Source organism: Sesamum indicum, linkage group LG3 (genome assembly GCF_000512975.1).
Source record: "Sesamum indicum cultivar Zhongzhi No. 13 linkage group LG3, S_indicum_v1.0, whole genome shotgun sequence".
Lineage (NCBI taxonomy): Eukaryota > Viridiplantae > Streptophyta > Magnoliopsida > Lamiales > Pedaliaceae > Sesamum > Sesamum indicum.
In genome coordinates this window covers 11,139,772-11,159,346 of record NC_026147.1, presented here as the reverse complement: position 1 = coordinate 11,159,346, position 19,575 = coordinate 11,139,772, and the positions used below count along the sequence as shown (strand labels likewise).

Below are 19,575 nucleotides of genomic sequence, written 5' to 3'. Positions count from 1 at the left end.
ATAACATAAAAATTTGGATGTTACCTTATTGATCCTTTCAACCGATAAATTTTTTTGCTGATTGTTCACTTCAAACTCCAAAGAAGAAGTCCTCCAAAGATGATCTACACAACAAAAAGAGAAAAAACTTTGATCTCATTATTAGAGGAAATCAAACTCAGTTTTAGAATATTGTGATTCAAGAGAACTACACTATCAATTTAGTGTATTCTCTTTATAAAATATCCTTTTACTCTTCACTTGATCCTAGATAAAAAAAAGTCAAAAAACAGACTATGGAAGAGAAAAAGGGTGGCCGAGAGAGAGATTAGGAGTGAGGAAGAGCGATGGTGTATCTGTATTGAGTGTATGGAAGAATGAAAATATATCTAGATACATTCTACTCAATCCCACAAATCAAGCCTACTTTTACATGGTATGATCAAATCATACTATATAAAAGGGGCATCATATATGGCGAGAGTGCAACTCGTTCTTCTCATGTTTTCAAGTATGAACTCCTCCCTTCCTTACTTGGAAGTCAACCCCTAGCTAATGGGTCCTATTTTAGTGGATCAGGCTTTGTTTTAAATAAATTAAAACAAGCCCAAAGGTCCAATGAATTCTAATTAAATTCTATTTAATAAAAACCAATTAAATTAGACCCACTGTCATTTAATCTAATTAACTACATCAGTCCAAACATTCTTAATTAAAATATTCAATTTATTAATCAAGGTAAACCCAATTAAATTAATCTAACTAATTTAATCTTGGACTAATTACACTTTTGGTCCTATAGGATTGATCTCTTCTCACTTTTGATCCCAAACGTTACGAGATCGACACTTTAGACCCCCAAAATCCTAATTTTTTTAGGAAGTTTTCAACTAAACCTTTAAATACTGGGGATTTTATGCAATTTGTCAAAAAATAATATTAAATTAAAAAAGTATATTACAATAGCACCAATTTAGCTTGAGACCAAAATTACAGCTATCCCCCCTAAGGAGTTTTAGCGTAATATTTTTTAGGAGTTTTTGTGGGGTGTAGTAGTTACAACTATAATTCAAGAAGTGTATTTGTAATTTTGCAAAAGTCATGGAATGTTTTTTTTATTTTAGCTAGCATCCAGGATGTTAATATAATTTACTTTAAAATAACTACAAAGAAAAAATTATCAATTTTTGTTAAATTGAAATTTCTTGTCAAGAATTAAAAACTATTGGACTTTGACAAATTAATTTTATTTCAATATTAAATTTTTTTTTATTATATTTTATGTTTGCTTAACAATTTCAGTTAAACTAAAAGTGAATTACAAATAGCAGAGTATTTCTCATCAATTAAAACAATTACTAACAATTTCTAGGAAAATATAATTGTATATACTAATATTTCGATGATATAAATATAAATAAAATTATTAACTTAATATTTTTTTACTTAACAAATAATATAATCATTTCTAAACATATATTTTTACCCGTGCAACCATCGGGATATGTTCTAATAAGTTAAAACACCTCAAGATAAGCATCCAACAGAAATATTAGGTTCCTCTTAATGATAATACACAATATTTTAATATAATACATATATATATATATATATATATATATATATACTCTCATGAAATCTAATAACCCTCCTGATAACTTGAGTATAAGAATAAAATTTTCAATTATTCAACTAACACAATAAACCCTTGCACGGGAACTGCCTGTAATGGTAGTCAGATGCATTTACAAGAATTTTTGGAAGAAAAGATACTTACAATAAATACCAAAACCATAGATCAGATATGGTTACAGACAACATATTTCATTCTACAACTCTGTTTTCTATCTATCGAATCCACGAAGTCCTCGTCTCCTCAAATCCCAGACAAAAGGGCCACCAATTACATTAAGCACTGTTGGAACTATTTTCTCTATACACATTAATATGAACATTGTAGAAACATCCTGAAGCACTATTTAAAAGACAGGTTTCAGGTACCGACATGCCATCTGCTTTCATTTAGCGATTCCTGCATGTAAATCTTTTCTTTTCAGCTTAAGAGATTTTGGTCTAGGCATCTGCTTTGATGGGGAACCAACTAGTAGCAGCCGCGACATGACATATGACAAGAGTTCCTCTCGATGTGAGAATGTGAAGTCCAAGTGTGCATACTCAAACTCACTGTATGAAACATCAACTCCCGCATCTTTCATCAACTTGTAGTGCTGCCTCACCATAGACGGCTTGATCACCTTGTCCTTCCTTCCAGCAACAAGATCAACAGGAATGTCGATAAAGCCATAATACTCACCCAAATCCAGTGGCTCCGGGGAACCATAAACTTCCATATTGGAAGCCGCACTCCCGTAATCAAACATTACAAACTTCCTTGAATGCTTCATCTGTGCCAGATGAAGAGCCACCCGGAATGCAACACCGGGCATGTCGTTCATATTGTAATGAGGCAAACCTAACACTCCAACCCAGTTAGAACTGTCCCCGCCGACAACATAACTCATGAGGGTCTGTACAAGTCCCCCAACTGCAGGTAAGTTGTGGAAGTCACGAGCCAACTTATTCATCAGCATACGGAAAAACCTAGTGGGGATGTAGAAAGCCGGCAAGAGAGGTGCTAGGATGGGAGCAAGACAAAGAAACAGGTATTCTACCACTGTGAATGCATAGCTGGAATCATGGTGGAAGCCAGCTGGTGATAATAGGATCATCCTGGAAAGTCTATGGGGCTTTTCCTCGATCCGACGTGTTATAACATACATCAAAATAGCAGCTCCGCCCAGGCTGTGACAAATTGCACATATTTTGTAAGGTTGATCAATATTACTCTCTACCTCCAAATCAGATTGTTTGGACTTCAATTCAGAAATTTTTATTTCATGTATCTTCTCTATCATTGCTGGTATATCTTCAGTACCATGCTCATTGATGGAATAAGTCCAATATCTGCAACAATTCAGCATAATCAGGAATGTTACGTAACAAGAAAGAATTATAAACAGGTCTCACCTTCAATAAGTATATTAGATATGAAAAATGAACTCAGTAATTTCCATAAATTTTATGGAACAGAAAGTTGTCCCACGATGCAAAATTAAATAATCTAATATCAAGAATTTAGTATCAACTGTCATCTCAACAAAAATCCTCTTACAGTATAAACATACAAAAGATAGCATCTCCAAATACTTCATGATAACTAATAGAAATGTCTAGCTGGGATCTTACTCGGAGAGAAACAAAGAATATTGTACATATTTGTTGCTATAAACTGAATATTTTGCTACTCTTTTTACACAAAATCTTGACAGCAATTGAGATTGATACTTACCCTCTCTTTCTTTACACTGTCATGATCATCAAATCATATTCCGCGATTCATTATTTGAGACATCTATCTAATTATAGTGATTAACTTCTCCCTTAAGCCATACCAACTGTTCCAGAAGAAGCCAATGATAATTTCAAGATTGACCAAATTCTAAGAATGCATGCCAATATGCTGCTTTTATCTTTTCCAAAATATAATGCACCTTCAAAGGATATGTTGGTATCTTCCCAAACCAACAGATAGTGCAAGCATTTAATCAACGATACAAAGGACAAGCTTAAACGCGAATATTAGCCCTAAAGTTGAATGTATATTTACCATCTTAAAGCTAACAAGATAAAACCAAGCAGCAAAATTTGAACAGTAGGAGAAATATATTTTTCTAAATGAAAGATATATTCTTTATTTCTTACACCTCTAATATGATATAATACAATGATTGACATATGAAATTCAAATAAATCATAATAATATATTCTGAAAAATTGACATGCTATGGAAGCATAGGAGAACATTTCATCAATTGAAAAATGTTAACCATGCTAAACTCTTCCAGTTATGAGAACATCTCTCCCTCCAGATTATTAATAACTATGCAAACTGCAAGGTTTTATATTACAAGCAATATGATAGTATGACAATCAAAAATTCCCAGAAACTAGTGAAAAACAAAAGGCATGATTTCAAACAACACATTGAGAACGAGATAGAGCAATCTCATTATAGCATAACCTAGATCAAGATCCTATGATGTCATAACATATACGCCCATAGCAAATCTAATTGATCAACCACATCTTATCCACCTCTCTTTACCCCACCACAAAACTGAAAGAATATTATACCTGCTGATGACTTAATATCAATGCAATGCAACTGATATCTGAGACCGAATATAGATATAATTACAATGGGATATAAGAATCAATGTACAACACTACAATAGGCATCCCATTCCTGAGATCTCAACAACAATTATAACTGCCTAAGTTTTCAAAATCCAAATACCAACAGAAATTTCAAAATCTAAGTCGAGGATCAGGGTGGTTTACTATCGTTCAGAACACAAATTTATCTGCAAAAGTCGATAGGCCCACTTACGTGGTGGTTAGCGTGCCCAGCTCTGTTTGCTACTGCAGTTTACCTATTACTTATTTCAGAAAAGAGAAATCATGGAATGCATAGGACTTCCCCTATTGATGTTATCTCTTTAAAAATTCATTGTTAAAGTTATCAGCTCTACAACTTTTAATTGGTGAAAGTTCCAGAAACAATGACTAGTTTATCTTTGAGTGGATAATGGAGTCAACCCATATCCATTTTTAAGTCCCAGTAGGTTTCTTTCTAGGGTTCTCTAAAGCTGCTATTCAGGTCTTCTTGTGTGATTTTTATTGCACGCAAATCCACATAACGTGATGTACATTTCTCAAGTCACACCAGAAATTTATATCATGTGATTGTCTCATTCATTAATTTACTCATTGTTTTTATGATATTATTGATCAAAGGCCCTGAAGATTAAGTATCTCTGTCCACTATTTTATGTAAACACAGAATCATTTCAAGCATCTTACTGGATGAGATAACTACTTACTGTCGTGATGAGATATTTTTGTTAACATGTTCTCTTGAGACCAATCCACGAAAGTTCCCAAGGAAAACATCATATCCTGGATAAGGAAGGCAAAAACCATTTTCAATATCAACAAGTTCTACTCTCAGAAGGACAGAGACTATGTGAACCATATTGAAAATAACAAAGACATCTGGTACAAACCTTGATCATAGGCTGCAAAAGCCGGAGAACCAACAACCCCATTGGACACCCAACTGTAAAAGCAGCTACTAGTGTGAGAAATATGAGTTATGATACAATAAAAACATCCAAAAAGTTTCAAGAATCTGAAGACTCGGGATCATCAATTAGTTTGCCCAGTTGCCATATAAAATCCATAACCCAGAAATACAAACCAATATAGAAAAGGAAGAAATTTGGCTGAAGGAAATAAATCTCCATTAAGAAATGCAGAAATTCAATATCCATCAATGCCAAATGCAAGTACGTGTCATCCACAAGATATGATTACAGGAGAGACTAAAAAACAAATGGAGTTTCCATTTTACAAATGAATTGTTCCCAAGGATCACAGCATCAACATATGAACTCTCAAAGTTGACCGATTCCTCTACTCCATTTCTTCCCCTTCTCGTCTACTAATCCCACCTAAAGGTTGCTTGGTCCACATGGTAGAACTAACACTTACTGAGCTGCGGTCTAGGACCCAAGTTCTATGGAGCTTACCCTATTACTAGAGAAGCACAAAAGATTTTTTTCATTTCAGCTTCCTAACTAGGGTTTACGAACCCCATACGACGATTCTCAAAATCCTTACTATTAGCACCCATCCTTAAATAACTCAATGCCACAACATCACTAGCAAAATTACCAATGTATGACCAGGTATCTTCTACTAAAACGCAAATCTAAAGACAAGCTTGAATAAAGCAATGCCATCACATCACTAGCAATAAATGCCAGTGTCAGGTATCTTCTACTGGAAGGCATATTTGAAAAACGTGTATTTTTGTCATTGGCTTGGTCTTATAGTTTGTTCAATAGAAAATGGAGTCGGTATCTATCGGACGGCACTAAGTTTCTCTCTAATGTTCAGACTCTAAGGTCAACATAAAGACTTCCTGAGTCCTGTGCATCATGTAAGACACAAGACAAATATTTTCAAAGTCAAGATATATATAAAGAAAATTGTTTTTTTCTTCCATGGCTCTCTAAATTTCTTTCAGTTCTCTCAAAAGCCACCCCAGATACTTTGCATATTATTCTAGTCCTCCCCAACTAAACACTCTTGCCCTGTGTACACATGCTAGTTTATTCTGGTCTGTTATTGCTGCTTTGATCCCTCTTGTTTTTTTTTGTCACTGCAGATGGATAAAGCAAAGGGGTAGTAGTAGAAAATCCTGCTTCAAAGGCAATGAACATTTTCTATATCTTTAGCTTGAGGATTTCAGTTAAGATTTTCCTTTCTGAAAGTCTTAGAATAAATACAAGGCTCTTAAGCACATACCAGAGCTATGTCATTTCTTGTTGCATGGGAAATTGTCAAAATAAGTGTGTTTCAGACCAAACAAGCAAGTGAAAAGAGGAAACAGTATTTTTTCATGGACCCTTCCAGTTCCAGTTCTACATCTAGGTCTACTAGTAGCCAACTTCTGCAGTAATGGAACTTCATATAGAATGTGTAATCCTTATATGTACGATCCAAGTTGTTCTTGTGAAGAAGACCACACTAACAATGATTAGTCGTCTTCTCCAAGGAAGTGTTGCAAAATGAAAACTCAAATCAGATCTTCCTTCCAGGCCGGGCACCATAAATCTCCAAATCCAAATATGGAACTATATGGGGAGCTTGCCTACTTGGAGAAAGGGAAAGTTGTGTATAAACAAAAAATGGTAGCCCATATCTTCTTACTTCCCCGACATTGAAACCGCACATGATGTTCCATTATCTGACAGATTTTCCATCTCTAGAAAGATATGTTGGTTCGGCCCAAAAAAGTCTTCAAAGCCATATGTATAAAAACGCTATTGTTGACAAAAGGGAAATTTGAAGCCCCTAAAACATGTTGAAGAACCACTAAGATGGTGAACAGTAAATGCAAGAGGTTAAAGACAACCCTGACCACATTGGATGCCAAGATGCAAGTCCTTGCCAAAGTCGGATCTACTAAAATCCACAGTAGACAACCTTGAGGCCTCTGCAAAAGATTCATAATGATCTCATCCAGAAAGTCTAGCAGCTTGACACCCTTTCTCATCATTCTTTCTTATTCAAATTTCCTTCTCTTATCTCCTCTTAGTTTCTTTATACTTCAGATATCCTTTTGTTGCATCATTAACGAATAGCTTTTCAATGCATTTCAAACCCAAGAATAAACCTCGTGCCCTTCTCCCAAAGTTTCCACTCGCAGAATATTTTAGAGCAATTTACCTGAACTAGTTCGACTTACAGGGTGGTTCCTGGCATTATAAATTTCATATTCTTGCCTAAGCTTCTTTTTCTTTCTCCCTGTCTTCCAAAGAAATTCCATAGATGACCAGGCAGGGTACAACCCATCAAAAGCCTAGTGATGCATCCAAATCAAGAAATAGTGAAAATTGTGTATTCAACCTACAAATTGTATATTCATTTCAGAGCATACTAACAACTCAATGACTAAGCCTACTGAACAAATCAGTAGACTTAACAGAAGAAAGAGGCTCTCAGGTTGCATAACATTTTGTACACAACAGAATACTTAAAGGGATGAAGACCTCCTATTCTCACATTCCAAACATGAGCAAAATAGATTATCAGCATTCTTACTGTAAGGTTCAGAAGCAATTGACGCCCTTAATATACCTTTACAAAGATTTGGAAATATTAACTAATGGTACAATGTCTAAGCCATCACAGCGACTTTGTTAAGAGACTACTATCTTGTGACAACATGTTTAAGGTGATCAACTTCTTATCTAGGTCCAATTTATTGGAAGGGATCACAATTATAAGCCAGAACAAAAATATACAGATAACACCATAAGTCATCTCCTCTCATTTCACTTCTTCAAATCGTACCATGCAATATTATTCTTGAAAAGCATCCTTGATTTTTATGGTTGGACTGTGTATTGAGTTGATGACAAACTAAGATTCATACTTGTCCTCCTGACATGCCAGGAGCAAATGTGGAAGTAAGAGCACTCAAACCAATTTCTAGAGTAGCCACAACAGTAGGACATAACTAAAAAACTCTATGAAAGGTGTCAACTACAATTTGATAGAAGCCATGGCAAAACTTCTAATGTAAGTAATAGCACCACCTTGCACAAGTTCAGGCCATTAATTAGACATCAGTTATGACATAATAGAACAATTGAGAATAAATTTCAAATGAACACCAAATCTGCACTACAAACTGATCAAAAACACAACTCACCCCATAGATGAATCCAATATTCCGTGTTGCAGAAAAACAACTTTCGTCGAGTCTCTCCTGCAATCAACTTACAAGCATCAGGATGTGCTGTTGGCATATCGTCAATTTTAAAATTTCGTCTATATCACAAAACCTCAAGAAAAATGCATCGCTATAACAAGCAAACTAGACCGCTGCTTCCTCTAAGTAACAGCACACACCTTGGGATCCTTTCAAGAAGAAGTACATAACCATCAGCCGTGACCACATGAATAGCTTCATAAGGATACCTACATCAGAAAAGACATTTAAAAGTCCACTCGAATAAGCAGGAAAAAGTGAGCAAACAGGTTCATGTATGGGCTTGAATGTAACTTTTAGACTGTTAAAGAGCGCAAATACTCAAGTACTTGAATATTAACTTCAACTTTCAGAAATGAATAAGATTCCAAGCTACACATTTACACTAAATTGGACCTGTTGTTTGCGGGAGAGGCAGCTAACAAAAACAAAATTTCCCAACATCTCAGAAAACTCATGGAGTGCCTCAAGTCCATAGGAAATTTTGTGAGTTCTTTTACCACCCAATATCAACCTCACAAACCAAGAGAGAAAATATCCTTTACCCAGAAAAAAAAGAAAAAGAAAATAAAATGAAGAGAAAAGCAAATGGTTATATACAAGCTCTGTATTGCTGCCTTTTGTGCATGTATATATGCTGTTTTGAATGCTACCAATGCGATCAGCTTTACTAAGACATAAAATGTGGAGGCATGTAGTTCCTAGGCTTAAGCAGACTAGAAACTCATATGGAAAGATTTATTAGTTGAAGCTAGTTGGAAAACCTCGAGTATAGTTACACAATTCCATCTTCCCTCCTTCTTTTGAATGTAAGTAAGTATTATCTTTTGATTAAAAAATTCCCCCTTTTCCAGGGGAAAAAAAATTACATCCCAAACTATATATAGCTCACTTAGTTTTGGAGTTAATCAGGAAAACATGATCAGAGAGATTTATGAACAAACAGATACCAAATTGGCTCAACATAGCAGAATGATGCATGCAATCATGACTCTTGGAACTTAAGTTTAGCTGAAAATAAATAACATACTTGACCAAAAATAGATACCCACCTAAAACTCTTTGATCACAAACTAAACTTTTTCTCCCAATTAACATTGAATTTAAAGATAAGAATTGAGCATATTCTATATAAAGAAATGCATATTACATCTTCTCTATATTTCAAAAATCACCATTAATAAACACAAATGTCAAGCAACCACGCTCCATTTGCAAAATTCTCCCACATAACATATCACAGAGAAATACTAATATTTCTTGTTACTGAAAGTGTGAATCTCTTAACTCTAAAAGAGCTACTATTTGAAGTGGAAGATAAAACCAATGTCTATATTCAAGTGTTTATTAAATGGTGATTTCATTGACACAAAATCCACTAGTACATTAGTACTTTCATCTCTATGATATATTTGTTAATTTTTCTCTATCTTTGATGATTACTATTCTTAGATCTTGCTTGAGGGAATCATTTGAAAGTTTTGGGTGGACCATACTTCCATGTCATGCCAATGGAGAAGAATCGACCTAATGGTTTCCATATAAACATGTATATTTTTCAATGTTTCTTAACTTAGTTTTGCAAATTTTCATTTTTTTAACTTTTGATGATTTTATTATTGTATTTCCAAAAGTTGGTAGTCACAGTGAAAACTCCAAGAAACTCGCACTTACAATGCAGTATAACTCAAACAAACCAACAACAAACATCTGTTAATCTCAGTAATCACTATGAACATAAACCATCAAGTATAATAACTTTTTCGCCTTTTCTTGGTAGAAGAAACTCTATGAAATGAATGAATAACATATTTATACAACTATATCTCAACCAAGCTTAAATATCCAGGAGGTGTTCGAGAGGAATGAATATCTATGCAATAAAGACAAAGGTTACTTTAAAATACATTACTTTTAACTAAGTCCTATTTTTACTATTATTTTTTTTTTTAATAATTACAATGTGTTGATGTCCATCTTTCTTTTTTTTAATACTTTATAGATTCTCACATGCAGAAATTTCATGTGGATCTACATAATGTTTCAGAAATAAGGGCAAGCGGCAAGAACTCTCTTTATTTGCTCTAGCTTAGATGTCAAAACTCAATATGTTTTTCTCAATGAGGTTTTTCAAATGTATTAGCTACCTATACTGATACTTCGTGCCACCAGTTTTTGCTTGCATCCACTTCTATCTGGCTTTTCTCTTTTCATATTTTGTCAACTATCATACTCCACGTAACAAGTTTGGTTTAACTATATGATGAAATAAACAAAAAGTTTACCAATAATCTACATAGAACTCTATTAGCATCATCTTATAGAGAATAAAACTCAAGTAGAATTAAATAAATACAAACATTCTTGTGTTACAAAAACTAGTGCAACGATTTTGAAATCTATACTAATATAATAAAAGTAAGGCCCTCCACACTTACAAATGGTGGTTAGTGACACCGCCGCACTAATTTTAAAATATGACAATTATACCCGTAATTAGATGATTCTAAAAATTAATTGTAATTTCCTTCTTTTTTTTCTACAAAAGTCACTCCACGTCATTTTAACACCACCACACTAATTCTCTAATTATTTTGTTGTGCCGATAATATGTCACGGTTTTTTTTCTTGTCTTTCTTTCTTTTTTTTATTTTTTTATTTTTTTGAAATGTGAGTTGTGTTGGTATGTAAATTTTTTTCTCATTTATAATATATTTTAAAATGTGAAAGATTATTTATTATATGCACGCAGGAAAACATAGTAATAATACAAGAGAAGACAATGAAGAAAGTAGTTTCTGATAAAGACAATGTGTACTGGTGCTATATGTCTTGATAAAATGCACGTATTTACAGACTTTCATTTGTACAAAATTGTATTTCATATCAGTGCACTGAATCCTAATAAGACGTGACATCCATCTAACTCAAAAAGTCAGTAACATAATTAATTAATGTTGTTAATCTGTCTATATATAATAAAAGAATTGATGTTATCCACTTTAAGTGACACTCACTGGCACATCTGGATAGACTCGTTGATCTCAACTTGGCTGATTAAGAAATCAATAAATCCTACTTTTAATTTGTTAGCAAGTGTATTTACCATTTCTTTATCCAAAAGAGTCCAACTTAAAGAAGGCAGTTGAATTGAAATTCAGCTTCACATTAATAAAATAATTTGTCCGTACAATCTTTATAAAACTATCTAAGTACCCTTAATAATCTTGTAGTTCCATAGAATAACTTAGTCAAAACTGAGTTTACCAAGCTACAATTTGTGACAAGTAAATTCATTGCACCAAGTAGCTCAACAAATAAAATCAATACTCATATGTATGGAAACATCCAGATCTGATTCATCAAGATCCAACAAACTAGAGCATCAACAGAAAGCATAATGTATCTTGTTTAAAATACCGTCCATGAAAGCACATTGAAGAAATGAGCTCAGAGAAGATAAGATAAAATCAAACTTCACATACCCCAGCTCTGTTATGACATCCTGACATGTCCGAGCATCTGTATTGAGAGTACCGTGGAAAGTTGTTTTCTTTTCTGTAGGAGCTGGATCATTATCTGATAGAACAGAAGTGGAGACAGAAGTGACAGGAGCATCTGCATGACAATTTCTTTGAGAAGAGAACCATCGAGATACTCTTCTAAGGGTATCTCCTGGTGCTAGAAGACAGTGAGCCCCCTTGTGAACTACATCGAATGCAGATTCTATGAAGATCTCAATTGCTAGGTGGAGATCCTGAAAACATCAAAAAGAGGTTATCTTCACTTATGTACTGCTTACGTAAATGCAATCTAGAGATATGCAGTCTTCCCATAGACTTTTTTGACATATATGATTCTCGGCGTGGTGTTGTCACGGTGCCATATGTACCTTCTCCTTGGTCATTTAGTGGTCATGTTTAGAACATTTCAAGCTTTACTTCTTGCCTTTACCATTTCTAAATTTCTTGCAGTATTTCTCGTCTTGGTGTTAGATTTCACATACTCAAGTCCTTTGATTTTTCGCCAACAAATTTCTTATTCTTGGGAAGTATTATGTCCAATGAAGTTAAAAGCTGGGCATCCCTGACAGGTACGGGGTTAAGATTCCATCAGAAGATATTTTTTTATGTCCTGCAGATAGCTAGAATATGATCCCACCACCTAGATATAAGAAGAATATGGTCTCATCATGGAAAGAAAATGAACATGGAAACAAACCTCAACAACGCCGCGCCTGCGATCAGTGGCCCTCTGAACAAAATGCTCCTTGAGATTTTGCAATCTTCTAGGAGAATTTGCAAATGAAGGGTGGAGGTTCCGTGATCTAGCAGGGGCTCTTGAATCCCTATGAAAAGCTGAAGAGAAAAAATAGCGTGGGGCGCCCAAAAGCAATTTCATGGGAAACAGAATCCATGAAATTAAACATCTGACCCAATATATCCAACTTCTATTTAGCTTAGCCCTAGTGAAACTGCTTTCCCTTGAGAATCTGGAACTTTGTGACATAGGAGTTCCAGGATAAATATCGCTATCTTCTCCATCAGATGAATAATATACACTTGATGATGTATCAGAATCGACAGAGAGCTCATGAATGAAGTGATTGAAAGATGACACGCCACTGCATCCATCAAGCAGAAAACCTTACAATCATGTCAAGCACGAATGCTGAAAACATAATTTATGCAGAGACAGAAACAAGCAAGAGAATGGGGTTGGTGACAAGTTCTGAATTGGGAATAGCCCATAGCAATTGTTGTAAATTTTACAAACTTGCTATGTTAATACTCTTGGAAGCATGTAACTGTAGGAATAGCAAAAGATGGGTGAAGATCCATAACATGACCAGAAAGCTCCACTCAGTCGGGCATCTTGTACACGCACATACTTAACAAATTAAATCATACTCATTATCGGATTTTGCTGAAAACCATCTAAATTACTTTGCTACCTAAACTCAAGGCAAAGATGATCCTCAGACATCCCCAATTCTCAATAACTTACTAGGCTTAATAGCTAAACACATAGCATCAGTATCATGAAGCGACTACATAATCACAATAAAAGCACATTGACACTATTACCAATCCTCCTAATTCCTAAACTCTAATAAGCTAAGACTGCTTCAAACCTACCCAAGTTCTGAATGAAACTATTCATGAATGGGCATCTACAGACTATTTAATGGATTCTCATGCCTGCCTCAGGAAAGAAAGAATGATTTAAACCTTTATCCTAAACATGTCACTGGAATGTAACACGAATTATAGACCCAACTATACCAAATATATCCTTAGTTATCAGGAGTCAGGCCAAGGATCAACATGGATCACCTTTTTGACTTATAGGAGGGGCATCTCGAAAAGTCAACCACCATAGTTTAATCTATTCATTTTACATTGATCTCTTCATAGTCTCATTACTATTAATAATCTCAACATTGCTCCTAACCTAAAAAGCACCATTAGCAGCATTTACTACAAACGGACACCCAGCATCCTCGGTAGCAGCCACTTCAACCAACTCACCGAGAAACTAATTTATTCTCTTCTTATTTTACCTAATTTATCTAACATACACAATTTATGTGAGTGTGCGTGTGTATACACATGTACCACTACTAGTCCAGAAGAATCATCCATCTGTTGACACACCAAATAAGGACAAAAAAATGAAAGATAACAACTTTACCCACTATCCACCCGCTACACAAGTGATGAAATAACATAACAAAAGTACGCATGCACTACCAGCTTGAAAATTTAGGACAACACAAAGGTCAAAATTGGCAAAAACCGTCAGACAGGATACTGGGTTTTCAGTAACAGGATTGATGATTATCTATAGGAGCTGACAGAAAGTTCCCACCCATTTCACTATAGAAGATATTCTTAAGCAAGACACACATTTTGTTATTTGTCTATTCATTTAAAATATTTCTTGGGACTGCATGTGATAATGGTAAAATTTGTACGAAACATAAAACCTAAGAAAATTGTTCTACTAAGACTGTGACTTTTGAAGTAGCTTAGCTACCCTTTCATGCCATAAAATTATATAGCCAAATCAAGCCAAACAAAGTTTCTAATAGCCAAAAACTACTTATTACTACCATAGTTGGTTAAAACTTAGCAAATGCAACATGCCAAAATACAAAATTCTGTCGCATCAGAACAGAACAGAAGGCGTTCATACATTAATCAGAAACTGACACCTAGAGTAAATAATTGCACATTTTGGTACCAGGGTGATTTTTCCTTCCACATCTCATTTATCTTAATATTGACTAAAAATTTATTACATGAGATTCAAAAACTACCAATGAAAAAAATAAAGTCAAAGAGCCATTTGAGAAGATAGAGACACCCTTATTTATCATATAAGTTCATACTCAATCAGTGTCAAGAGGCTTTTCCATCTTCAGATAGCAATGTATAATGTGAAAAAGCTTCAGAGGCGACTGTGATTATTATGAAACAAAATCTGCATTATTTTAATACCAAGGAGATTAATCATAGTTGTAATCACATTCAACAAATAAATACTTGGAATTCTCACAAAAGGATTATTGGAAAGGAACAAAACCCTACTTCTCCATCCAGCGTGGGAGTCGAGGTCCACGAAAAGTTGGCCTAAGCTCCCAACCATGAATGCCTTCAAGAATAGAAGCCTTACCAGGCAAGATAGCCAACAACATTGCTGACATTCCATTTATCAATCTTACCACATTATTCAGTGATTCATAAGTAAACGTCTTCACAGACCTGATAAGCCATATCAACAGAGAAAAGAATTAGAATTCTAATACACTAGGTTCATTTTGAACTGCCCTTAAGCCAGATACATCTCGCAAATAAGAACAACCAGTTGCAATAACAAATCATAAAGCTGCATGAAACCTGCTTATATCGAGTGAAGCAAAGCATACAAGCCTTCTCAGAGAAGCATATTCAACCACTAAATATAACATGGTTTGGAATCAAGACGTGAAAAGGAAAGCAAAAAACTGTGCAGTCTTACTTCTGATAGTAATACAAGCAAGGATCTATTGAAGCGCAGGGCCTACCAAACAACAGAAAATGGACAATCACAACAGTGACTATTCTTGTCGTTGGTTCCTTGAAATTTATGCCCACTTGTCAAAGCATGTGAAACAAAAAAAAATTCAGAAGTTTTCTCAGTGATCTCCGGTAAGGGTCTCCATAAAACAAAAATATAATCCAGAAGACAGATTTTGGTTTTTCCCCAAGAAGCATATCATGAAAATGTATAAGTGAATGTTTGATTCGGAGCAGCAATAAACAATCTAGCAAATTATCTCCCAACAGTATGATGCTCCGTCATTTCCAGGTATGGAATGGTTAGGGCTTGGGTGACTAGGGGCATTGCAGTATGCAGATAATGTGCACCTTCTGCTTGGTGTACTTCGACTTGTAGCTGCAGAAAATACCAACTTGTTTGGAGAATTGGATTACTGCTTTACTTATTTCAAACAGGTTTTCTTCATCATCTTCTTTTCATAATTTAATGAACATAAAACTGCTCAACATTGTTTTCCAAATGGAGCAACAAATGCATCTTTGGACTCCTGAGAAGTCTATATAATAGAAAAACAACAACATTTCCCAAAATTCAATAAATCATAAAGTTTCCTTTGAACTGTTATAGAGTTTCCAGTAAGCATGATAGAAAAATGTGTATTTTAAGTAAAACATTACTTTCCACCACAAAAACTAATAGACAAGAACGAACAGAACATCAAACATATAAGTTATGTTTGTGAAACAATATAACTATGTTTAACAATTACTTACAGAAGTCAATGAACTAGAGCACTAAAACATGAATGGACATTACCATGAAGCCCGATTTTCCAAAATGCTTACAGAACTGGCAATAACATTTCATGCTGTGGCATATATTCAATTAAATAAGTGTTCGGTTAATGTTTCCAAAAGACATTCACTTGATTTTGATAGAAAGAATTAAAACCATTCTTTAGTCAAAAATTTTCCACCTGATTTTTCTCAAATATAATATAATCCAGGAAAAAATGTAAAAGAGAGTGATCCATTGGTAGTAAGACATGAAACAAAACAAAAACATTCCCTATTTCTTTTTGTTGATTTTCCTTATTGAACTGCATGTCAAATGAAGCCTCGTGCGATATAAAAACAATATTATGTGTTACAAACAAAGATTGGCGAATGTCAATGTAGGAACGCACACCGTACCAGAAGAAAATGACTTAATAGTCGGTTGGAGCAATGTGGTTATCTAGCAACTCCACTCAATTATTTTCATAATGAGGACAGATGTAAACTGGTGACAGAAAATCTCAGAATGTTGGAATCTGGAATAGCCCCATAAGCATTGGAGTGACAAGATGATACTACATGCAACCTTAGAGTACTAACAATTTGGGAGGCCTATATGCGCATGCTTAGGGTATTCTTCGACGACTGAAGGAGCAGTACAAGAATATTATGAGGCTACCTGTGTAATTTTAGAGTTCCACATTGCTTATAGGAAGAAGTTTAGGTTGCTCAACAGGTAGGTGCAATGTGTTTCTTTAAACAATGCAGATTAACCATGTCTGCAAAGAGAAAAGAGCAGCCTCACTTTCAACCCTCAGCTCATTGACTTATGAGTTAGGCCGAGACATAATGACATCAGAGTAAATCCCAATTCTCAAGGTTCTATTGATACACAAGTTCAATCCAGATGTATCTTGATGCCATCTTAAACCTTTGAAGGATACAGCAAGTTTAGAATATTATCCCATATTCACTGTCAGAGAAAATTTTATTGGTTTCTAAACTAGACTCAAGGTGCACAGTGGGCCTGATCAGCCCAGGATCGGCACAGACCAGCCCAAAAAAGCCCAGCCCAGGACCGGCCCACTACCGTTTATCATAGTCAACTATGTAGAGAAGTAAGAACATATGCAAAATCACAAAGTAGGTAAAATATTAATCCTCATTCTAGTTTCTCACTTACTTTGTTTAAGAAACTTTGAAGCACCTTTCATAAACTTTTCTCAAAGATAAAATTCTGAAAACGGCAACAGTACTGAGTAAAACTATTAATTTTCAATTTTTATCTTAAGAATATAATCATCAAGTCATTGTAAGAATCGGTCTCTCCATTCAAGATATCCTCAATGACAAAGATTTCTCATCCCCTTGAGATAGCCTAGAAATTCAAGTATTTTAATCAACTAATAGAGCTAATTGCCTTAACAAGCTCCCAAGTAAAAACAGGATGGATGGCTAACAAAATCACATAGCTCTCCATATAATAGGCAAGGTCGTGACATTTAATAAAAGTCAGTTACGTCAAACTCATAGGCGTATCAATGTAAATCCCTCCGAAGAAAGTAAGCTAATTACCAATATGGGCTCCTCTCTTGCAGCCTAAAACGAACACTCCCCTAAATTCTAGCCACCGAGTCCACCATGAAAAGGGAACTAATGATGTTGATAACCAAATCATCAAACGTACCAAAAAAGCTGCCAACTAAAGAAATAACTACTCCATCAGATCATAATCATCAGCAAAACCCAATATCTTCATATATTAATCAATCAAAATTACCAAATCATGCAAAGAAGAAAACAAAAACGTAAGCTGACTCACTCTTTCGTGACAGCCAGAACATTGTCAACAAGCCTTTGCATTGCACCCCGGATTCTGCTCCCCTCTTTCTTTCTTTTTTTCCCCCTTCTTTCCCTTTTCCCTCCGAACCCAAGAATAGTTCAGGGATATTCAGATCAAAACCTTTTTCTATATTATTAATACGCACTATAAGCGAAAAATTGCACCAGTTATGGAAGTAGAATAGGAATTGAAGACGAGAGAGAAGTCTGGAATCCACCAAATCGAAGGAGCTTTGTGCTACGACGCCGATTCTTGTCGTCCGGACTAAGGCAGCAGAGGTCGGTTAGCTTTTGGAATCGGGTTGGGGCCCGCACCAATAAAACACTACGGAATAGATGTGTTTACACGTGGTTGTCAACTTACTTCCTCTTCTCCTGATGACGTGGCCATGCCGTACTCTCACCACAAATTTTTTCTTTTTTTCATTTTTTTCCGCATTTCAGTTCATGTTATTTTGTGGACTTATAATATTGTCTTATCGTTCAAATTATATTTAGCAAATTACACAAAGGAAATATTTTTCAATTTGTGGAATATTACGTCTATTTGTTAAAATTTTTCTAGTCAAAATTCATATAAATAACGGATAATTATACTCTCCTCTTCTGAAATTTAGTGTAATTATACCTAAATCTGGAAAATTATATTTACTATTCATGAGGTTCGCTTTATGTTTAACAAATAAATGCTTTCGTTAATTAAAATTCATCCAATCTATTGATATTAACAAAAGAATAAAAAAAATCTATATTTAACCTAATTGAGTTACTTTGCAGGTCAGATAATTTGTTTTTATAACTAAATTACTCTCATATATCTTTGCACGTTAATACATGTGAGGATGTATATTTTCATCGTTATAAGGGTAGTTTAGACGGAAAAAGAAAAATTATTTATGTGCAATAAGTCGGTAATAAGTCAATCAAGCATAAATATTGATTATCATTCAGTTCTTTTTGTTAATATCAGCAAATTCAGTTAATTTTAACTAATGGAGGGATTTATTTATTATATGAAAGCAAACCTCAGGGTGCTATATATAATTTTCCAAACTAAAGAGGATCTAGATGTAATTACATCATACATCAGGAGAAGGGAGTATAAGTATCCCTATAAGTAATTTATTTACGCCCATACTTTCTCTTAAGTTCTTTGTAAATAATAAATATTTGTTGTTGATAACTATAAAATGTCGAGATCGATTGCTATAATTTTGGTCCAGTACTTTTACAACATCGCCATCCTTATTACAAGTTTTATTATGGCACTCCCCAGCGATAATCACATTCTATATCGTAACAAACTTAAATTTAACCCGATAAGACAACTAATATAATTAATATTTTTTATATATCTCTAGCGGTTAAGTACTTCATCGAAATCTTGATACAATATTATATGAAAAGGAAAAAAATGGAGTTTCTAGCTATACAAAATTTAAGAAACCAATTCGATCACAGTTTAATATTCTTATATCTATATAGCTAGAGCTCCCGACTCAAGATGGCACTGTTAACCACCTAATAAGG

General features: G+C 34.5%; 1 protein-coding gene across 1 annotated transcript; it reads right to left on the bottom strand.

Annotated features, from left to right (window-relative positions):
- On the bottom strand, window positions 1,644–18,391 carry LOC105158028 (lipase 3). The gene is made up of 9 exons (XM_011074630.2): window positions 18,026–18,391; window positions 14,977–15,150; window positions 12,605–13,007; window positions 11,869–12,140; window positions 8,524–8,592; window positions 8,324–8,380; window positions 5,106–5,158; window positions 4,923–4,998; window positions 1,644–2,943 (listed from the first exon to the last, which is right to left on the bottom strand). The coding sequence occupies exons 1-9, from the start codon at window positions 18,064–18,066 to the stop codon at window positions 1,998–2,000; spliced, it is 2,091 nt and encodes a 696-aa protein (XP_011072932.1). The 5' UTR covers window positions 18,067–18,391; the 3' UTR covers window positions 1,644–1,997.